Here is a 24,056-nt window from a genome sequence, read left to right on the forward strand (position 1 = left end):
CCTCATGTTTACATCTACAGAATATGTCCAGAGTATGTGATTGGTCATTTGAAATGTGGTTTAAGGCCTTTTAGTACACAAGATTATTTCTGGAAGTACAGCGCTTGTCTCAACAGACTTTCATTATAAATGGAATAAAAACATATTAGTGTGGTTGTATCCTTACAAGGCTAAAAAGATTGTATCCCCAAGAAAGGGGGCATTGATATTTTTGCTCTTTAGTTGGGATGTAAATCCCCATAAATCACAATCAGTCGGACACAAGAAGCAGATGGCCTAATATTTGGCTTTTAAGTCACAATGGGAATTTGTCATCGCTGTTTACTGTTTGTCATCACTGTCTGAATGATAAATTGACTCATTCAGGACTGAAGTGAATATACTGGCGACCTGTCCAGGGTGTCCCCTGCCTTCACCTTAAGTCAGCTGGGATAGACTCCAGCCCCCCGTGACCCTAGTGAGGATTAAGCGGTGTATAGATAATGGATGGATGGATGACTCAAGCGAAATCACTAAAGGTGCACTCCACCGATTTTACTTAGGAAATTTGCTTTACTTGTCACTTGGAGAGCTACCCAACCTGTGAGAACAGCTTTGGTGGGGTTTTCCAAAGTCTGATAAGTTTTCTTGGCTTGAAATTTTGAAATCTTAAAAGTGTTACACACTGCAGGTGTGGGGGCTGTAATGAAGGATTCAGATTTGTTGTGAAATGTAGAATCTACTGTTTTTGGAACTTGACTCATGCTAGGAAGTAAACATCAGATTATCTTGGCCTGTGCTGCTTCAGTTTGGACAGTCCAGTACTAAACTTGCCGGAATGCTCCTTTCAGACTTTCACATGAAAGGATTCTTGATGATGATTTTTTTTCTGCCTAATCTCTTTGATGAATGCTCTGATAGCAGAAGGCTTTTTCAACAAATATGTCTAAAGATATTCATATATACGTTATATGTGAGTTACCATACACACAAAAATGACGCCCATCTATTTCAGTGTTCTCTTTCTCTCTCATCTTACCCAAAAATATCTCCTTTCTCCCGTGGGGTTTATTTTGTTCTCCCCTTTTCAAAACATGGTTTTCCCAGACATTCTTTCCGAGATGTGACGCATGGAGTGTGTATGTCTCATAGTTACGACCCCTGAGAGTTAAAAATACTCTGTGGCGAGGGTTGGCTGAGGTCTCCTCCATACTCACCCCCTCTACTCCTACACTTTTGGTCGCAAAGTCAGACAAGCAGGCCGTCATGCTGCTATCTGCTGACGGTTTTATCGTCACCACAGAACACACACTAACCCACATGTCTTTACACCATGGTATCATACTGTCTGCTGTTATCTGAGGCGCCTTGTGATGACATGATGACTCTTAATCGTTACTGTAAGATGTTGTTACTTAAAACGAGCACTGAATTTAATCTCTTCCATTTTATCACCTTTTAGATGATGAACACTAAGTAATTTAGTGACTTTTGTACTCTTTATACTATCAGAGAATATGGGATATCTAAATGTTTCTTCTGTCATTTCTATTTTTGATTTAAATTGATTTTTTTCTTTGTTTCAGATCATATGAATCTCAATTTCCAGTCGAGCGCACACAGCTGTTTTCCTCAATTTCAGTATAGATCAAGAAAACTGGGCAACAGGCTTCTCTCTTCTTATCCAAGTCCCTTTATGAATCACTGTACAATCAGCAGGCAGCAGTCTGCTTATCAGTAGGAACAGACTGAGAATCACAGCTACCACTAGACAGTCTGTCTTACCAGTCTGGAGGCTTTAAAATGCAGCCTCATGTCTGTAACCTTTCCACAGAAGAATATTTTTTCCTCTCTAATTCAAATGGGAATGGGACATGTTGGATGGAGATGGAGTTTGACAGGCATACACACACTCCCCTGCCCCATATCGATCCATTATACAGAGGAATACGCCTCTTAAGAGCAGCCAGCTCCGGCTGTCCTGTTGAATAAACATGGTGATTCACTCTGCGTGTCTCACCAGGGTGTGCATGCGTGCACGTGGATGTCTTTGAGTGACTTTCCAATGTCAGCAGACAGGCGTAGTGAAAAGGGTTAAGCATTGTAGTGGAAAATGCACATTCACTGTGAGTGGAAGGAAAATGGAGGAAATCGAAGAACTGTGAGAGTGACGAGACCTCATTCACAGAGGAAGACATGCTAACTGGCACATAGAAAGACTGAGGATTAAGAGGATGGGAAGATGTGTATTATATTTTGTTACACAAACTGGATGCATAGAAGAACCTTTTAGGAAGATTTTTTTTAACATCAAATTTCTGCAAAGAGATCTTTAAAGAACCCCTAAAGATGCCCTGAAGAACCATCAAAAATGGTTCCTTTAAGCACTATAATTGATGCTCCAAGAAGTTTAACAGAAATAGATTCTTATAGGAACCATTTTCCACATAGTTCTATGTGGATCCACCTGGTTCTATAAATAACCACTTTTATGTGGCTCTTAACTAATTTTTCCATTCCTTGAGCATTTTAGAGCAAATTATTTCATGTACATTAAAACTCAAGCACTTGAACAAAGCTGCTGGTCATTTATTCACATTCTTTTGTACTTGTTTCAGCTACAAATGAGTAAGGCAACAAAAATGTCAGCTTCAAAGAAGCACAAATTCGCACAAAGCTGTGGATGCAAACTCAAAATCAAGAAACACTTAAAGCATCTGATGGATACAGGCACACTAATTTATCATCTTTCATACATGAGCTGTAAATGTCAGAATTTGCAGTATTTGTGGGTCTTCCCTTGGGTTCTGGACAGTTGGTCAGACAGAACATATTTCAAGATGGCAGCTTGGGATTTGGGAAACTATGTTTTTTTCCTCATGGTTTTCTTAGAATTAAATAAATAATTGAGGAAATAATCTCAATGTTATCAAATAATGATAATAAGAGAAACCTGCCACCAAATGACTCAAATACAAAGAAAGAACCTTTAGGACTTACCTGAATATGCACATAAAGTATGTGAAAAGTCATTCCCTATTAAAGAAGCTTCTTATTTGTTTATGATGGCCTCCAGAAGATAAAGAAACATTATTTTTCTGAGAGTACCTGTTCATGTTAAAGTTTCAATCTCTCTCTTCCTCTTTATCACATTTCTGGCTCCACTCGCTTCCTGAGTGTGTTGACCAGCTCTGGGAAAGGTTGACAAGGGGTCAAAGCACTGAACAAAACACAGTACAGCATTTAGCCGGTCCTCCCTCCCTCCTTCCTCTATTTCACTCTCCCCCTCTCATCTCATTCCTCATTGACTGTTTATTGCTCCCTCCTCTCTTTGGAGGTGTGTCCATCAACATCTGGAGAAGCAGGGCCGCTCAGTGACAACGGGAGCTCGTTCACTCCCCCCTCTCTCTCCCTCTCTTCCTCCCTCCCTCCCTCCCTCCCTCTCTCTCTCCTCTCTCTCTCGCTCTAGCGCTCTGTATCTGTGTTTGCCGTTGTGGAAGTCAGATTGCACAGTGAGGAGATGCTGGCAGCTGACTGTGGAATGAGCTCACGGAGAGACGCACCAGCGTGGAATTATTATCAGGCTTATCAGGGAGACCATGGCAGCATCTCATTCTCCTGCGTTTCATCACTCTTCCCTTTTTTGAACTGCATATCTGACCAAGTTTTTTTTTTTTTTGTGCCGGTGAATTCCTGGAGTGACTCTGTCCTGCACCTGGTCCAGTGATCAGTTCAGGTTACGTGGGGATCTGTCCTCCCTTCCTCCTTGTTTTACGCGGCATACTTCCGCCACCTGTGCTTTGGTGGAAGGGGGTATTCAGAGGCTTTGGGATGACGGAGATCCTGGTATCGGATGTAAACTTGAACTCGGTGTGTGAGCGTCTGGAGCAGCACTGCTGCGTGGACCAGAACCAGCACAATCTGTCCAGCCAGCCACAGACCCCTGTGCTGAAGAGACACTCCAACACCGGGGCCAAGCTATGGGGCCGAGTCCGCAGCAAACTGCTCAGACAAAAGGTCTCTGGCTGACACATGCACACACGTCACACACATACATACACAAGCTGTATTTTCTCTCTTTTATCTGCTCTGCCTTGCATTTGTTCTCTCCTATTTATCACTGTGTCACTTCCATCTGTTTGTTCCGCCTGTCTTTTATGCTCTCTATCCATGTGTGCGTTCTCTCCCCGGGTGTCTTTCTTTCAGTGCAGAGTTGACTATTGTTCTTATCTGATGGGTCTATTGACTGCGGTGGACACAGTGATGGTCGTGATGGCTAAACTGTGACCTGCAGCTACTTGAAGTAATGAAGTTCATTTATCCTTCTCCCATTAACCATGTTGAACTCTTATCTATCTGATAAGATTTAAACTAGAGCTGAACAATTTGGAAAAAATATCTAATTGCAATTTTCTGACTGGCATTCCGATTATGATTTGACTAATGATTTATTTTTTAAAGCTAAGCAACAACTTTCACCGTGTAGAAGATTTAAAAGGCGAACTATTACCACATCAGACTCCATCAAAAGCGTGACTGCCACAAAACAGGAAAGCATCAATTTTTAAAGCCACTGACACAACAGTTTAAACCCTGCATCAGATACACTGTAGAACACACGTCCAAAACTGCAGCTTTTGCGATGTGCTAATTACATTGTTTGAAATTGCAATTATGGGATTTTAAATCCATTATTTTTCAGTTTTATTTTATACTGTAAATATTTGTTACTAACCTTTACTATTTTAGATTGAAGATGTATTTAATATTCTGAATATCAAGCACTGAGGATCAATCCTTCATCACAATGAAGTGTGATGGAGGATTAATCACACTGTGCTGTGATGGAGGAGGATGTTAATGTTTTGAGAAGGCTTATTCCTTCCCTGGATACTGGACTGTACAGTGATATAATTAAGACGGGAAATCACTAAACCACTTTGTTAAATATGAAATAATAACTTTCTGCTCTGTCGTCTCATTCCTCTTACGTTCTACATCTACCAGCTTCTTATTTCTCCTTTACATCTACTCCTAAAGACTAAACTGTATTTCCAACTAGATGTGGTTGGTAATCAGAGATGTTTTACTGTCAGAGCAGCTCCCTCTGCTGTTCATTTCAGGTAACATCATCCTCTGGCTGAGCTGATCTAATGCCCCTTTGGCATTTTAGGCAGATATTTCTTTTCTTCCACTAATTAGCTGTCACATTATTCCAAATAGCCTCTGAAACATATGTCTGCCACGTTTACATTGTGTTTATTTTATGCAATTTGCATTGCAAATTGAAATTTTTCAGCAAACCTTGACATTTACATTGGCAGTTTCTCTGTAGTGTTTTGTTACTTATGAACAACAAGCATCTCATTATGTTAAATGTTTAAGCAACATGTGCTTTATAGGAGTCAGTAATTGGTTGGGTAAGCTGTAAGATGAGGGTTAGAGAGATGTGTGTGTTTCTCCTAATTCACTTGACTTTTAGACCAAAATTAGATGGAAAATGTAAGGATCCCTGTATGTGCTACTATAGGACTGAGGTTCATTCTGAAAGGGCAATTATTGTCATCTGGTGAAAACGTTCTGGTTGGACTGAATGACCCTTGTGTTGTTACCCAGAGATGGGTGCAGACACACTCACACAGGGCTGGTGTGGCGTTTTAAATGCAGCTTCTGGATTGTGAGTCAGTGGTTGGAGCAGGAAAGGGGCTCCTTCTTCTTCTCCAGATGCTTTTTGTATATGAAGATAGCAAGGAAACACGTGAGCCAGCTCAGATTCTATGCATAGCTCTGCACACACAGCTAAAACTATGACTAACAGAGATATAAAGCCTGCATGTTGTGGAGGGTGTTTGCACATGTTTATTCAGCAGCCCTCCTCATCTTCATCATGAGTGCATCGCCAGCATTTTGAGCTATAATTTGTGTGCATAATAAAACGGTTCAGGACAAAGAATCTAGGTTGATAGGTGGCTTGACCTTAGCTTCGGTGCTTTCCATTATTCAACAGAAACTGGAAGAAAGCTGACCACTGCTTATAGTGAGCAGAATAAAACGGGGATTACAGACTAAGCCCAGACTTTACTGAATTGACCCCTAGGTCCTGTATTGATTGATCCCTCTCCTCTTTGCAAACACATCTTCTTGTGTTAATGTCAAAGAACAGGGTTTCTGTATTTTATCACTGTCCAAGTTCGTCCACTTCACAGTTAGCTGCTTGTGATCCTGCCTCTCAGCTCTCAGTGTGCAGAAATCCTTGTTCAGCCAGCAGCTCTGTGAAGTCCCATTCACCCATTCATTCATTCTGAATGAGGCTTTGAATTCCAGGTTTTATGAGTAAACTTGTGTTGCACTTTTTCTGTGCTTGGCTGCTTTTTGATCTTATCAACTCTTCTACAATACACTCTTTCTTTCCCTTCGTCCTGCATGTCTGGCTCTGCATGGTGGTGGCTGCTGTTTGATGATGGACACGCCGTAATGTCGAGTTATTTACTATCATTCTCCGAAATGGTAACACAGCAGGGGTTTTTGTTCTGTTTTTATGTCAAGATAGGACAGGGTTTTATCTTCGTTTGGTGATTTTAGAGCCATAATCAGCTATGTTCAAGTGGAACTACATTTTTGCCAGCATTGTTTTGCTTTTTAAATTGATCCAAAAAAAAGTGTTAAAATTGTGAAATATAGCTTTCTAAAACATCCAGATGCTTATTATGAGAAACAGTGACTTCTAATAGTATTGAAGGGGGCAGGGAGAGCAGACTTCAGGGCTTGTTTCTTTTCCTGTTTGTGTGCATCTGTGGCATGCATCATGTTATTTACAGGGTGTTTAGAGGAATGCGAGATGTTAAAGGATGCGTGAGGGTATGGAAGTACACCAGGGAATTGTCCTCTCCCCCTCAGCCTAAAGCAGCACCTAATTAAGACACAGTGTGATGAGACAGGAGGCTGGCTGCGAACACTAATTGGACTAGAACTAGACATAATGTATCTAATGTGTCGCGGCAAAAGAACAAATGATGATAAAGCTGTTACTGGTTTTGGAGCTGTCTTTTGTTTTTTTGGTGCATGCGTTCGATGACCTGTTTTCTGGGCAGGTTTGGTTTTATTTTCTTTGTGGACTTTCAGGCAGCTTAGCTGGGAGAACAATGGAGCTGTCGTGCTGGCTTAGCCCTGGAAGAGAATCAGATCCAAACATTATCATCCGCCTTCCACCTCGCTCATCCCACCTCCCGCCCCCGCTGCAATTTAGCCCACATACGAAATTATACTCTTCCATTTGAGTATGTTGATTAGTGCAGATGAGATATTAGGGTTTCATCCCTCCTGCCTGCCTAAAATGCCAGCTAGTCCCCTAATGGCCTTTTTATATAGGCCACATAAATCTCCGTCTGTCCCCACCAGAGGGCATAGCCCTTTATTGGCCCCAATCCATCCCACGTGTGCAGGGTTTGTGATTGGTTAATGAGCTCCAGGAGGGAGCGGCAGGTCAGCAAAGCATTCTCGGGCTGATACCTGCCGTGACCCCCTTGCTTTCGGCCATATGCAGGCTGGCTTTAATCTCTGTAGGGTGCCAATATGGCATTAATCATGTAATTAAACAGTGAGAATTAGATGATGTGGGTTTCATCTTATGCTCTAACAGCTTTCAGGGTTTAGGTCAGACTGGAAAGCTGTTAAAGCTGGTTCTACATAAAGAGAGTGACTCAAGGTTGCAACATGAATGCAAAGAATTTGCTACATTCATCTGAAATAGTCAAGGACAATGAGTTTATTGAGTTTGTTTGGACTAAAATGATGAAACCAGAGAGGTATTAAGTTTTTTTTCTTTATGTGCTCCAACTGAGTAATCAAAACTCACCAAAAAAACCTGGTGAATGTTACATCAGAACTGAAGTAAGTCGGCTGTGATCATGCTTCAGAACCAACACATCATACATCTTCCTCAGCAGTGAAAGTTACTTTTTCGACTCCGCTGAGTAAACATATGAGGAGGTGATCTCATGGCTTACAAATGGTACATGCTGTTAGTGGTAAAGATCACAAATGACCTGAATGGTGAGGCAATGAGCTAACCCACAAACTACGCAACGTCCCCAGAAGACCAACAGCGAGTGAAGACATCAGTGCAAGTCCAAAAGAAACATGAGGGTTTATCATAAGACAAAAATGTCCCTCAGATCTCTGCCTCTTGATAGCACATGTGAGGTTCGTCACTGCTGCGTTAGATTAAATCAGACATTTGGTGGTTAGTCTGTGTGACAATGGAAAGCAGTGTTTGTCTCTGTGTCCTCCTCATGTGGGTTTTATGTAAGAGTTCAGCAGCTGAAATTGGAGGAGACATTTATCAGTAACATCCAGGGAAGCAGCAGAAAATGTTCCGGCAGTCATGTTTCATGCTTTTTGTCTTTGCAGAAGAGTTAACCCATCCACTGTAAATGCAACAGCAGCAACATGATGAGGTCATATGAGATAAGAGTGTTTTAAAGGGAAAAAAAACATAAAAGCACTATCAAATTATGGAAGTGCTTGTGTTCAACTCAATTTTGGAACATTAAGAAACATTTCAGTGTTTTTCTGCTCTTCTGTATAGGATAAATCATAATTCTGTGTGCATCAGCGCTCTTACTCATTCAGGCTGCAGGCAGGGTCATGTTGCATAAGTGTAGTATCCGTCTGTGTGCTGCTGTTTACAGGAGCTACAAGAGAAGCACACATTGCCAGCGTACATGTAACTACTCTGCAAATCACAACTCTCAGCCGGCTGAAAATCCCCACCGATTGGCTCAAACTGGGAAGTGAGGGAAGAAGGCAACATGGCAACTGAGTCAAAAACCTCCCGGGGCCATGTGACAAGATCAGCTGTCGAGTAAAGAGACTCTGCTGATGAACATATTTACAATATGCTTATGTGGTTCAGGAGTCTAAAAATAGTCATGAGGCTTGTTTTCTGAGAAGCAAATATACTGCAGTATGATGTGTTTTCGCTGGGAATAAAACGAAGACTCAATCAGTGCACAAACACTTCCTGTAATCCTGCTAAAAGCAAGGAGCCGTGCAGTTTGAGCTACGTTCTAATTAAAGGACTAATAAAAAGCTTTCTGAAGCTGAATGAATATTTAATCAGCCAGAAAGCAGCAGTGCAAAACTGTGATGAAGCACAAAGGACAAATTAAACAGCAATTCATTAATTTAGCATATCAAAAGATCAAGTTGTGCTTTCTGGAATGTTGTCGTCTGTATGCATTAACTCTCACAGCACAGCAACAAAAGGCTAATTAAGTGTGTTGGGATTTTATTAAGGCTCTACACATCATGTTGGTAACTGATTGTTTGGTACAATGTCTTCTACTACTTCAGAGCACTTGTGAAGGTTTTTTCTCTTAGATCTACATAAATTAGCATTTGCTTTTAAAGAAATTTATATTCATATTTGTGTAGAACAGAAAAAGTGTCCAAACCCACGTTTGCTGCAACTCAGTTATTAAAACCTGAGCAATACATGATAGATGTGCAGACGAGAACATCTACGTGGAGGATTTTTCTCATATCTGAAAATTATAGTCTTGTAAACCATCCTATGTGAACCGCTTTGGCAATAACTTGTCAAAACACTTGTTTTCACATATTACAGATGTGCATGTGTCACTTGGATGGCTTGCATATCAGCAAAGAATGCTTTCTTGTATAGTATTCTGATGGGTCATCGTGCCACAGAGGGCCTCCCGGTCAAAACATGTTCATATTGGACCTTATGCATGGCTCTGGTAAGACCACTCGTGCTTGTACTCCAACAAATCATATATCATGTATACCGGGGACTCCTCAGCAATCATTTAGAACTGAAGAATGAAAGATGAAGCATCATCAAGAACCAGAAGGAGGTCCTGTTACCTTCTACCAAAGTACTTAGTATTTCTATTATATGAATGACTGATATCTAGACAGACACCTTGAAATGTTATTCTCCTGCAGTGTCGCTGCATGCGCTGAAGCACATGTCCTGTGTGTTGTGCAGGAAACGTAAACAGCTCCAGAGGGGTGCAGACCTCTGAATGTGTTGTCCGGTTGTTGCTGTCAGTCTGATATCTGCTGCACTAATGGTGCTTACATGTCACTTGCCAGTAAAGGAGGTCAGGATTATGTTTGCAGAGCGGGGGGGGCAGGGCTTCAGCCAGTTCCCGTAGTGTAGTGGTTATCACGTTCGCCTAACACGCGAAAGGTCCTCGGTTCGAAACCGGGCGGGAACAGCCGTTTGGTTTTAAATCTCTGATTTAAACCCAGAAGAACCTGTTTTAATAACACTATATATTGTGTGCTGTTTGAGAAATGATGTATTTTGATGTATGCAAGGATTTTAATGGTTTATTAGGACAGACCTTATCAGGACAGGACAAGTAAAACAAAAGGACATAGCAGGACACAGAGGTTGGACATAAAGGCCTGCATAAATACATACAAGGCTAACACTGAAATGAGTGTACAGCTGACTGTGAGTGTTGTGTGTGTGGTGCTGTACAACCATATTTATTCTAGACAGACACTAACAGTCAAAAGTTTGGACACACCTTCTCATTCAATGCTTTTTATTTATTTGTATTATTTTCTACATTGTCAATACCGAAGATGACCACTTTTTTGTTTACAACATAATTCCATGTGTATTATAGTTTCAGTGTCTTCAGTATTAATCTACAATGCATAAAATAATTAAATAAAAAGCACTGAATGAGAAGGTGTGTCTAAACTTTTAACTGGTTGTGTAAGTGTATCGATGTAAAGGAGAAATGTACTCTTATAGGTTTTACAGAATAAAAAAGGCACAGTTTGTCCTGATAACCATAATCCATATATGTATTAATTATATCAGATAAAGCCTTAGTTCTTTTAAAGTGATTTGTTTATGTCTTGCATTTTCAAGGCAAACACAGGTGTAGAGACTCTTAAGGGCAGTTTAATTCTCTGCCAAATCACTGTTTCACTCTTTTGTTGCAAAGAAATGAAACGTGAACCGACTGCTTGTTCCCCTGCACAGTCGATATGAAAGAAACCATGTGGTAGCAAAACAGCATGACTTATCTCATCAGCTGTGTTCTGTCCCTGTAGATCACTCAGTGTACACGCTGTATGTACATCCTGACTCACTGCTGTGTGAATTTTCCTCTGAAGTCATGACTCTTGGTCCTGATATTTCTGCCTGGAATTTATAACATGGCAGCCACATGCTTCCTGTTGTGCTTATTTCAGACGCATAGGTGAAGATAAGTGTAGGTGTGCATGTAGAGGTTGGGCTTATTGGGAAAAAGTGGGCTACCAGCTGAGCCTCAAATGTGGAGCACACACACTTACAGAACAATGAGCTTGTATAATACAAAACAACACACTACAGTACATATTGTGTTCTATAAAAGGAAACAAGCGTGTGTGTGTGTGTGTGTGTGTGTGTGTGTGTGTGTGTGTGCTCCGACTGGAATGCGTACAAATCAGCGTACACAACTGTCGGCAAGATTTGAAGTATTTCTGTGCTGCGCTTCAGGCTGCGGGACGTTCTGGCATCTTAGTTGTATATCTTTTATATGTTTCATGATCCCACAAAGAGAGCTTTGACTCTAAAGTGATGCGATCCTAATCAGAACCATATAAGCCCGAGGATGTCTCATAAAATAAAGATAGCTTGTGACTTTTATCTCTTCCTTGACATGTGCTTGAATGTGCACATATGTAGTAGAAGCTTGTGTGCTTCAAAATCCCCCACAAGCAGGAAGGAAATTGGTCATTTAAATATTTTGTTGTTCTGGACTGAGATGAAAGGGGAATGAAGTTTTGTTAAAAGGCCTTAATATACAGTAAATCAGCCACAAGTGAGGCTGTAGAAGGTATTTTTTTGCAGTAAATCTTATTTTCCTTTAAAAACAAAGATAATTCCGTTGTGTCAGTGCGGTTTTGATTAAAGCACATGTTCTATTATCTTTTTATTTATACTTACTAGGCCTGGATGCCAACTTGTTGCTCTCAAAAACCCGCATGCTGACTTAAGTTAAACCTGTTCTCCTCTGAATCCTACTTGTTCATGGTCTGCATCACTCTCGCTTCAGTCAGGCTCCTGTTCTTCCTCCAACCTGCCACTTCATCATTGTCTTCTTCATGTCCGGCCTCCTCATCCTCCATGTCAAAGGGAATCTCCCACAGTTCCTCCATACTGTCAGGAGTTGATGCTGGAGAGGGTCTGCCGGTTCCCCAACTCAGCCGTCACTCAGCATAAAACCTGAAATCCTCAAGCCTCACTGTTCCACCAGCTGACTGGACACTTCCTCTAGCAAGTCACAACTCATTTCCACTGAAGCTGTTTCTTGTCATGCAAACTTTCTACCTCATTCTGACTGTAGTATTTAGTATAAATGAAGTCGAGCAGCTTCATGCCGGCCTCCAGAGCCAAAGTAACTCATTTTCGAGGGCAGCAAAAGGGGAAAGAGGGGCAATGGGCCAAGTTCCTTCTTAATAAAAGGGAGCCCAGTTGAGGATTCAGGTCTGAGAAGGGTCACTGAGTGTAGCCGCTGCCTGTAATGGATCCTCTCTGTTTTTACAACCCTATTTGACTGCATTCATTTTTAATCAGGTTTTTTAGAAATTAGCAGAGTAACAGGGAGGAAATATGTGGGAGGAATATTTTTTTGTCGTCGTTTTTTCTCAGTGAGGCTACTTCAGGGGCTGCTGGAATCGGTGAGTCCTGGATGTTTGCCCAGTTCCTCTGGCAGTAGCTGTATAAAGACCCAATTGCGGTGATTACCTGTCCCTCGTCTCAAACCCAAACCCTGCTGGGAAAACAGGCTTTAACGATAATAGGAATGCGTGAAACCGGTGCCAAATGGCCTTTTTACGAGGTAATGAAATACACTCATTGAGCACTTTTAATGGTTCCAGCCTAATGCTGACAATAAGAGAAGTGTGCTACCCTTGTGCTCACCCAACAAACATTATTGTTCTCTAAGTTGAGCACATCGCTGCGCTGCGTTGTAATGATAGAACTGTGCAGCGCAGACAGACGCTGAAACAGCCTATAAAAAAGACATTAGCTGCTGTGGCCTCACACACCGGGACTTAAAACAGCCACAAGCTGCCATCTATGATGCCTAGAGGGCATCATGGGATGCGTGATCCAGACTTAGAGAATGTGTGCAGTGAAGTAGGCCAAGTGTCGGAGCCAATCTGGAGCCCTCGATGGACCCCCGAGAGAATGCAGGGGGCAATGTGGGGAACAGAAGTAGCATCAATCTTCCCCAAAGTAGACTTGGTGACTGTGTTGTTGTAAAGCAGATTTAGTCAGGCCACACTGACTTCTAGACTCCAGTCTTGTTAGAAAAATGGAGCAGCTCAGAGGGGAACTCTGGAAGATGGTGAATCCCAAGTTTCAAAGAGCTCACCTTGAAACTTGGTCCGTTGCACACTGGAAAAAATGCCCCTCTCAAAACAAGACAAAAAAACATATTTCAAGGAACTTTTACCTTGAAATAAGTGAAAAAAATCTGCCAACAGAACAAGCTAAAAATGGCTTGGTAAGATGTCTTGAAATATGATGACATTTAGAATATTGAGATCTTAAAATTAGCTGGGAAAACTTATTTTAAGCTATTTTTTCCAGGATTGTCAAGCATAGATGTCTTAAAATAAGCCAGATATGATAAAGAAAATAACAGTTTTTCACTCAAAAATAGCTTTTGCTTTCATGTAACCTCCTAATTTGAGATGTATTAAACTTATTTTTGAGTTTTCTTGTAAAATACAACTCAAAACAAGCTAATTTCAAGATTGTTTGACTTAAAATATTTTAGATGCATTGTCTTAAAACAAATCTCTCCATCTTTCTGAAATGTCACCTGTTAAGTGAATTTATTTCAAATCAAGTGGGATGAGACATTTTGACTAAACATAAGACAAATAGACTTGGTAAGAATGTTTGCAGTGCAGACGTAGGTTCACAGAATCTGAAGGTCAGCTGAGGCCTCCAGCCAGTTAATGTAGTGTAGTGGTTATCACGTTAGCCTAACACGCGAAAGGTCCTCGGTTTGAAACCGGGCGGGAACAGCATGTTTTGTTTCTTCCTACATGACCAGAAGTAATCTAATGAGGCAGCATGTGTTTAAATCTGTGTCTCTTCATTCCAACATGAGGAGGGATTGATTTCACCTGCATTTTTTGAGAGGTGTGTCAAAAAAAGGATAATTTCTTATAAAAATCAAAGATTTCCCTTTAATCCAAAACATAATTTCCTTAAAACTACAGTCCTAGATAACACTTGAATTAGTCTTACTGCGTGCCTTCTTTACTATATCACTGTCACTCCTCTGAAGTGAAATTTGAGGAGGGAAATCTGAGCTATCAACATTTCTTCTCTCTCTCACACCCACACTGCTGCTATTCTGTCCTCACAAGGATTAGCTTCACTTTTCATTTCACCAGTTGTCTATTTTTATTTGTGTAATTTCACATTGGAGATTGCTGTTTTTGTGGAAATGTAGACAAACACACAAACATTCCTGAGGATTTATGGCAGAAAAGAATTTCACTAAAAATCTCCTTTTGACGGCACAAGTCTTGTGACCTCAAAACGCTGCTGTGAAATGTACAGTTCCTAACGCTCTACTGTTGTTTCCCATAATGCAATCATGCAGAAATGTGACCGCTATCTTATGATGTGATTAAGCGGTGTACTCCTGTGGGAAAATCCCTGTATGAATTTAATCTTGCCCCCTTATTTGGTCCAAAACGTATCGTGACCAGTGTGTTTCTGTCTATGTTGTGTCTTTCAGCTGGATCCTCAGACGGTGCAGTCCAAGAACTGGCACATGGACGTCATAGAGATGAACGGGGTGAGGCACGATTTCAAATCTGAAGGACTTTTAGCTCGGATTAAGGCACATATGCTGTAAATGCAGAAATGTGGAAGTTTGGCAAAGGAGATGTAATGCTGGCCACACTATTTTTAGTCAAAGAATCTTAATGACACTAAAGAAATGATATGATTTGCTTGAAGATGTTGAATATTGTGATTGTATTGGTGGCTCAGTCTTAAAATTCCAATGTCAAAGCCTCTGAATGACTATAAATAATCAGAAAAAAAGGTGGTTTATGAGGGTCCCAGAGACTTCAGCTGTGTTGTTTGTTCATGACCAGATCAAAGTGGAGTTTTCCATGAAGTTTACAAGTCGTGACCTCAGCTTGAAGAGAACGCCGTCCAAAAAACAGAGTGGGGTGTTTGGAGTCAAAATCAATGTGGTTACAAAGTGAGTATTTTCCTGTTGTTGAGACCAACAGGGTCACATTCATTGCTTTATAGTTGAGGTAGCAAACAAAATCCCTCTGATACCTTCATGAGTTCAGGGAGCGGAAGTGCTGATGAGTCTGTATAACTTCACTCCCATCATCAGAGAAGTAACTCGTGTTTGTGTCGACAGGCGTGAACGCTCCAAGGTGCCTTACATTGTCCGTCAGTGCATTGAGGAAGTGGAGAAGAGGGGCATCGACGAAGTGGGAATCTACAGGATCTCAGGGGTGGCCACGGATATCCAGGCCCTCAAATTAGCATTCGACACCAGTAAGACTCCGGTCACTGTCTTTGTGTATTTTCATCTTTGGGTCCTCCCATCATCTTCACAGCAGATCAAATGTGCAGTTTAATGTTTTTCATCACTGCCACAAAGATAAATCACAAAGCAGGTACAGGATGTAAAGCAGGGAGAATTTCTGTGCCTAAAAATGTGTTGGAGGGTAAAAACAAAGAATGGATGGTGTTTTAATGTGATACAGAGTATAGTGAGCCAGATGGTGACAGCTGTAGCGCATGTTACCACCTGTTTCAGAAAGACAAGAGCACTAAATCTTAATCTAATTATATCTAAATGTGAATCCTCTCATTACCCTGAAAGGTCCCTGACCTTTTCCTCAGTCGGAAACCTTCAAACATGCACTTCTTTCTCTTAATCTGACAGCATCTGAAAATGTCAGCTTAATATCTGAGCGAGCACCTCACTCACATTTTCATAAAAGTCAGTCTAACTAGATCTGACCTAGCAACGTTTCCGTACCATGGTGCATATCTGAACTGCTTCCAGTCACATTACCAGACAGACATACACAAGCAACAGTACTTCTAGTTGTGTGACATGATTTGGGGAAGACTTTTTCCTCATTTCTGTGCCAACATTGCAACACTGTTCCAAGTACATAGTTTGCTGCTAGAATGACAAAACACTTTTCTCATTCATTTCAATCTATTGACTGAAATGTCTGTAAATATCAAACTTTACCGCAGTGAAGACAGAGTCTGTAACCGATCACACTTACAGCCATGAGGTGAATCAGCAATATAAAATATATCACAATAAAACCATCAGCATATAACAGTATCTGTAACAGATGGAGACAGGCTGCTCTTAAAAAAAATAATAGAAACAATACCAGTGTTTCCATCAAGTATTTTCATGCACGTATATCATAACCTATACTGCCACCTTCTGGCAACACGACACAGCTGAGTTTATTTGCTCCAAAGCACTAAAGGGAAACAAGCCTAACTTGCATTTTGTCTTGTTTTATTTCACCTTTTGCAACATTTCAAAAGTCTGCTTCAAAATCACTTAACAGTAGCCATCGAAAATTGGCTAATTTCGGTGTATTCCAATTCTTGATAACAAACACTGCAGTCAAAATACCCAGAAACTGGGGAAAGAAGGCAGAATTTCCAGAAACAAAAACAGTTCTGGAGTAAAATGTCCACAGTGTAGGAGGGTCTCATTGGTACCATACCCTTCACAGCAGCTCACATGTACATTGTGCAAAGTAAATCCATCCATGATCTATACACCGCTTAATCCTCATTAGGGTTGCAGGGCAACTGGAGTCTATCCCAGCTGACTTAGGGTGAAGGCAGGGGACACCCTGGACAGATCACCAGTCTATCACAGGGCTGCATATAGAGACAAACAATCACACTCACATTCACACCTACAGACAATTTAGAGTTACCAGTTAACCTCAGCATGTTTTTGGATTGTGGGAGGAAGCCAGAGAACCCAGAGAAAACCCACACAGGGAGAACATGGAAACTCCATGCAGAAAGATCCCAGGAAGGCCGGGACGTGAACTGGGGATCTTCTAGCTGCAAGGCGAAAGTGCTAACCACTACACCACTGTACAGCCCAAAGTAAATTCAGCAAAAAATAAAATAACTATTCAAAACAAGAAATTGAAATTAGCCTGTCTATTATAAACCAAAAATGACATTCAGAAACATTTAATGTTCCCAGCATGCCATGGAAACATTTCAGTACTTACCAACACGTATACCACACCAACAGGACACAGTGTGCTTTGATCAGCTTCAGAAAGTAAAGTACATGTTCACATTTACTACTGTGTTCCTCATAACTTTGCTGCAGTTCAGTAACTGAGGCCTGGAGGAACTGACTGTCAGGGACAGTGTTCAGGTTCTGTTTACATATGAGTGTCTCTGAGTCAGTGACGGCTGCTTTTCCTGCACCAACATTCGACCGAGCAGAGCCTCTATCACCTTTGATTTCTCTGTGTGATATTAGGCGTCTGTCTCCGTCTGGATGTGGGCTCATAGAGAGATTACATCATTCCTGGAGACAGCGAGGGGAGAGCGGCTGTGTTATTGTGAGACTTCAATAATGCAGTGTGTCCTGATCCGCAGATACCAAAGATATCCTGGTGATGCTGAGTGACATGGACATCAACGCCATCGCAGGAACGCTGAAGCTGTACTTCAGGGAGCTGCCGGAGCCTCTGCTTACCGACCGCCTCTACCCCGCCTTCATGGAGGGCATAGGTGTGACCTTACAGCCTTTTCTCTTAACCCAGGAAGTGTGTGTTTGCCATCAGTGGGCTGTTTTTGGGTTTTACAAAGGGAGTTCTAGTTGTCCAGCTGGAGAAGATGAGGGCTGAAGTTGAAAAGCTGTCTTACCCTAATTGGACCTGACATCTTTTTCCTCTCCCTCGCAGCGCTCTCAGACCCGGCGGCCAAGGAGAACTGCATGATGCACCTCCTGCGCTCGCTGCCCGACCCCAACCTCATGACCTTTCTCACTCTGCTGGAGCACCTCAAACGGTACACAAACCCCCTCAGATGTAGTCTATGATAGGAGAAAGACTGAAAATCTCTTCCTCTGGAAAAAGAACCCTCTCAACCACAGCTGCAGTTTCTGGGTGGTTTTTACTCACTGTGGGCTCGTTTTTCACTGCAATCTAAAGTCCTGTACCTCTGTGGAAACAGCACAACTGTGGCTAATAGGCAAAATTCAAAGATGTCTTCTATGCAGAATAAAATATAACAATGAATAATAAACTAGCCAAAGAAGTGTGTCAGATTTATTTGGTTATATATATATATTTTTTTTTAAATTGACATCAAAGTACACAAAATTTTTCCAAGTGCCCACAGGTGTTCCCAATACTGAAAAAAATGTGGGCTCCACATGCTAAAGATCAGCTGTTTGACTTGACCTGTTTACATTTTTACAGTCTCAACAAACCAGGCATTTTTCACACTACTTTGCACATCAACTTTATAAAGATGAGGCTGAATATATTTTCCAGTTCCTTGCTGATAGTTTGCTCCCATTTTTTCACCCTGCTGCTTTTATTTCATTGATCTACTATGTTAGATCACTATTTCAAACTTATTTTTGGTAGTTTTTCCCGACAGAACTGCATGTCACACACTCCAACACCATCAGAAAGTTGAAAATTGAACACCTTTATGTTTCTTTCATTGTCCAGCTCTGATAGGTCATATCATTTTGTGCCTTTCAATCCAACCAGCAGATTTTGTAAGTCAGATGGGCAACTTTATTTACAGCATTTATTAGTCTCTATTCCCTTTATTGGCCTCTATTATTCTAAAGCTCTTTTTATTTGGGTAAAATTCTTCCTGAAAGTCCCACAGTACATATTTAAAAAAGACTTGAACCTGTATTTAAGAATCTTTGTTTTTATGTCCTGTCATATGTGTCTTTAATATTGTAGATTTGTTCTCCGTTATTAAAATAAACAGATCTGAATTCCTCTCCCTTCGCATACATTTATATTGTTATCTGCATGTTGTTTGTCTACTGTTTATTGTTGTCACAGCGTTTGACACACCTGGTTGTCTCTCCCATGTATTAACTCCGTCCTCTTCTCCTGACCGGCCTGTTACTGTTTGTTCCTGCAGGGTGGCTGATAAGGAGCCCGTCAACAAGATGTCCCTTCATAACTTGGCCACAGTGTTCGGCCCGACTCTGCTCAGACCCTCAGAGTCAGAGAACACGAAGGGACAGCACATCACCTCGGCCTCCGACATCTGGTCACATGACGTCATGGCACAGGTACAGACATTGTCACCTTTTGGTTTTGATCTGACGCAGTTTTTCTTGCCCGTTTCAATCATGAATCTAGCCATTTTTAAAAAAAGCATTGGTGTGTCTGATGCATCCACTGCCTCACTCTCTGGTGCCTCCCACACCTTTGGTTTTCAATGAACAGTTTCATTCTTAGATAACTGAGCAGGACTTGTTTGGTGAGTGTGCAGTAAATAATGAACCGGTGCGTGTTTCTTCGGTCGCTGAACTCGTTTTCCGGTTGAATTTTACTCCCACGTCGCCAAGTGACCCATGCCACTGTGGTCTATTCTCCCAGCTGTATTTAGGCTGCAGGCCATCCATTCATCTCTGCTGAGAGATGAGTTTCCTGTGCACAAATGTCTTTTTCTTGGCAGAATAAACAACATCCAGAGTAAATCATCATAAAGGAGCAGCGTGCGCATGCAGGAGGTCCCATATGTCCATTAAACTGAATCTGAGTGTTTGTATTCAGGCTTATTTCAGTTATAAATGTTTGTTGCATTAAGTATACAAAATGTTCAACCTCAAAGGAAGATGCTTTCGCTGCCTTATCCTGAATGTTGACCTCGTCTTTAGAAGAGAAACCCATGAGGCAGTCATATTTTAGTCCTCTGACTCACAAAGTTCTCTCTGGAAAGCAGCTTTTCTGGTGAGCTGCTGGCAGCATTACACAAACTGTGAGTCAAATTAAATTTTCCACACATCTTCTTTCTGATGAAAGTGATAAAAGGGGGGATTAAAGGAAATATGAGGAGTAGAGTGAGGAGAACATTCACCTTTTTTAGTAAGCTCATTTTCCAGTGTTACAGTGCAGGAAATTGAGAGGTGATTTTCTATCCAGCACTTATCCAACACACTAAATGAATATTTATTCAAATGTCCATTTACCACATTAGTGGTACATTTAGGTCAGGTGTAAGTGTTTTTAAGTTGATGCAAAGCAGGAGCATCTCAGAAATGGACAAAGGAAAAATACAGAGACTTAATAGAGCGAAATGCTGAATTAGTCAAACACCAAAGTCGTCCGCTTATGAGCCAGACCTGCTTAAATATTAACATTTAGTTTTTAATTAAATCTGCCACAATAGCCATGATTATCATTTGAAGTTCACCCAAAAATAGATGGTCTCAGTTTTAATCTGCACTCTGGTGGATTTTGTGTGGAAGAAAAAGAGACGTGGAGTTACAAAGTAATGAGGAATCAGGTCTAAGTGGCTTTTTGATGTAAAACTATGTTCCAGTAAAGTGTGAACATTCATACGCTGATCAGACACAACATGAAACCACTGATAAGTGAGTGAATAACACAAATCATCTTGTTACTGAGTGGGCTATATGAGGCAGCAACAGAACAGTCAGTTATTGGAGCAGATGTGTTTAAAACTGAAAACAATGGAACTGTGCTGGTTAGATCATCAGATCATCTCCAAAGCAGCAGCGTCATGGACGTCTAAGCTGTATTGTGGTAAGCGAAAGCTCGTGCATGTTAGAGCTACTGCAGCACAAACTCCTGAAAACCTTAATGCAGCTCTGATAGAAAGTTGTCAGATCACACGGTCCATCACAGCTTGATGCTTAGCTGCTGACCTGTCAGAGCGCTCATCCTGTGAAAGTGCTTATAGTGGGCAGCTACGTGGTTTTAATGTTGTGGCAGGTCAGTGCAAATGTCAACTAGCTGTAAATTATATTATCTGTTTAACTTTAAAGGCTCTTTTCATTTTTTTCTGTGAAAATCCTCGCCTCTATCTACACCTACAGCTCCACACTGGCTGACCTAAGACTCTGCTCCAACACTGTAAAACTGCTTTGTGCTACACAGTGCTAAGACTAATGATACACAGAGGCAATTTGAAACGATTGGTTCTTTGTTTTTGCTACGTATGAACCCCTGGAGGTCAGAATCTGTGTTTCTGAGTCATCGATACACTGCAGTTTTAAGGTGGAAATGATCAGCCACAGCATAAAGTGTTTGTTTCACTCATGATGTGTCCTCAAGCATATAAAAACCACCATATGGACACATTAACAAGATAAAAGATTCAACTTTCACTGTAGGGGTCTTTATTACTAACTCATGTTGCTCTGTCAATATTATTGCAGTATCAGAACTGCTGGCTGTGGTGGGAATAATATGAATTTCTAATGTGACGTCCTGGTTGTCTGTCCTCTCAGGTGCAGGTGCTGCTCTACTACCTGCAGCATCCTCCCATCTCCTTTGCTGAACTGAAGCGCAACACGCTCTACTTCTCCACTGACGTTTAATCCCCACCACCTCCCTCAGGGCTTCATCTGGAGACGCGAGAGAGACTCCATACAAATATTGGTCCCTGCCACTCAGCAGTCCTGCCTCACCTCTCCCCCCCGCCCCAGCAGGCAGCTCATCTTGACTGTACAGCCCCCCACCCTCATACCCCTCCTGTCTAAAGCCCCCACCCCGTCCCATGAAGAGATGGAGTCGAGCATGTAGGGAGGCTGAGAAACAGTCGTCCGATAGTCACGTGTCATGTCCTGTTTGTAATGTGAGGAAAGCAGAGCCGCCTCCCACCGACGAGCCGACGAGGCGTTCTGGGACCACAGTGGGAAGCGTGGAGGCGGAGTCTGGGGTCCAGAGGCCACGCCCTGCTGGTGCGGTGGCACAGGATCATGCCCAGGCGTGTGTGGTGGTGTCATCTAATGAGTCCTTTCTGGTTTAATGATCTCAGAAACGACTCACACTCCAGCTTCTTTTTGTTCCCTGATCAGAGGCATTCCAGAAAAATGGCATTTACATGTTTTATAATAATGTTCAGCAGCTGTTTTGTTTCCTTTTTCTGTCTTTCTGGCTTTGTGCATGTGGTGGAGGAGGCCGGGGTGTGTGAGTGACACTGTGGATGTACTTGACTGAGTGAGTGTGCTTAAGGGACTTTAAGAACGTGAACCCAATAAATGGCTGGGATCCAGTCTCTCTGTGCTGACAAACAAGAGAGACCTGCCCTCCCCACTGAGTCTTGGCCAAATTAGCCCTATTTATTTTAAATATATATAATATGTGTGCCTGTACAGTTCTGTGCAACTAGAGAAATGCTCTAAGGAGTCAGTTTTTTGAAGTTTATTCAGGTAGTGATGTTATTTTTAGTCTGATTTTCTTATTCACCGTGTCCATGGTTGGTAAGCTGTACTGAAAAGATCAGCAGAAAGTCTGCCAATTAATTTCAGATCACTTTGTAGAGGTAAACGGGCACTCTGTGACATGAGGGTTGTTGGGGGGGGGAACACAATGAATGGAACATTGAGCTTTTTTTTTTCTCGTTGTTGCATTGCAAGCCTGTTCCAAGTGTCTTACTGCACCAGTATAATCTGTAGGATGATTTGTGTAGTTGCCCTCATTGCATGTTCAGCTTGTCAATCAAACCAGGCCGGGTAACACAAAGGTAGGTCGTCTCTGCAAGGGCCTCGCTAAAACTGGCAAAAAAACAAAAAAACAACACCCATCTCTGCTCTGTACAAAGCCAACCTTTCTGCTATCAAGCCTGCAACATATCTTAAAATACTGTAAGCACTGCTAGATGAGTACTATTTGATATTTTTAATATAAGATTAAAATAAAATAAAAAGTGTTGTATTTTACTTCCTTTGAGAAGAATTTCAATATACTGTAATATTGAGGCTAAATGTCAATGTGAACTTTTCCCCCTTTTTTTTAGTAAAATAAAAGTTATCAAAACACTCTCAATTTGTGTCTGTCTTTGCTTTCAGATTTAAGATCTGCTGTTTTAATAAAACTGTCTCCTTGGAAACAACAAACATGTACAGTGAAGCTCCAACTTGTTCACAGCCATGCCACATTTTGATTTATAGGGAATTTTTATTTGACCAGTAGGTTTCCTGAAATAAATAACAAAAGATGGGACTTTTTAGAGATGTTGATAGGAATTTTTTACTACTTTGGTGTTTTATTTACAGTTTAACTAAAAATGCCATGTCCATAACTGTTCACAATCCTTGAAATTACAGTCATTTTTTAAAGGAAAGGCAGTTTTTATGTCATTCCATATTATTCCTAATAATTTCTGCCATGTGTTACAGCATTTTAACACAGTATAAGCTGAGAACAACTGATATAGTAGTTCTTTATTCAGTTACTTGTCGATTTCAAGTCACACCTAAAACCACAGTGAGAGCTGCTGCTGACAAGATGGTGAAAGGCTGGAAAGTCATGCAAGTATTTTCAAGTGCCAGCTGCCACAGAGCAAAGTATCATCAAAAAAATACAAGGAGTCCTGTGCTGAAAAATCTCAAAGGGCTGGTAGAAAGACAAAAGTGACAGCTTCCAAATGTGGCACGTGTGGACTTAATTGTAACAGAATACCATCACTAATAATGATTAAAAGTACATCATAACATTGTCATATTTAATATGAGAGTGCTGATTAAATGTGAGCATGTGAAAATAATGACCCTCCCTCCCTTAATCCACTTTCAGTAAACTGCACAGGATGATAATATGCATTTACAGTGTAACATTTCAGCCTCTGGGTCTGTCAGTCTGTGACCTCCTTCATTCTCCATAAGATTCAGCTAAATCATTGACCACCAGTCATTCCCCTCATCCTGAGCCACAGATGGAGATATGAAATTCAGATCTGTGCCTGTTGCTCCCCCTGGTGGTCATTTTTAAGAACTGCTGAAGGTGACCTCCATTGAACT

The 24,056-nt window shown here is 41.3% G+C and overlaps 1 protein-coding gene and 1 non-coding gene across 7 annotated transcripts in view; both read left to right on the forward strand.

Annotated features, from left to right (window-relative positions):
* Positions 1-23,082, forward strand: part of abr (ABR activator of RhoGEF and GTPase) — a 169,369-nt gene extending 146,287 nt beyond the window's left edge. For 5 of the 6 annotated variants that reach the window (XM_035951041.2, XM_023276341.3, XM_023276342.3 and 2 more), the window contains 7 exons: positions 14,781-14,840; positions 15,145-15,254; positions 15,426-15,565; positions 17,684-17,818; positions 17,992-18,097; positions 19,202-19,355; positions 21,543-23,082. In XM_035951041.2, coding sequence (XP_035806934.1) covers positions 14,781-14,840; positions 15,145-15,254; positions 15,426-15,565; positions 17,684-17,818; positions 17,992-18,097; positions 19,202-19,355; positions 21,543-21,632 — 795 coding nt within the window. In that variant the 3' untranslated portion in view covers positions 21,633-23,082. Of the gene's footprint in view, positions 1-3,474; positions 3,997-14,780; positions 14,841-15,144; positions 15,255-15,425; positions 15,566-17,683; positions 17,819-17,991; positions 18,098-19,201; positions 19,356-21,542 lie in introns of those variants that run through there. The other variant, XM_023276344.3, reaches the window with a different exon arrangement.
* trnav-aac (transfer RNA valine (anticodon AAC)) lies at positions 10,151-10,223 on the forward strand. The gene has a single exon. It is a non-coding gene; the product is annotated as a tRNA-Val (tRNA).
* Positions 23,083-24,056: the final 974 nt, after the last annotated feature.

The sequence above is a fragment of the Amphiprion ocellaris genome, chromosome 14, assembly GCF_022539595.1.
Source record: "Amphiprion ocellaris isolate individual 3 ecotype Okinawa chromosome 14, ASM2253959v1, whole genome shotgun sequence".
NCBI classification, from domain to species: Eukaryota; Metazoa; Chordata; class Actinopteri; family Pomacentridae; genus Amphiprion; species Amphiprion ocellaris.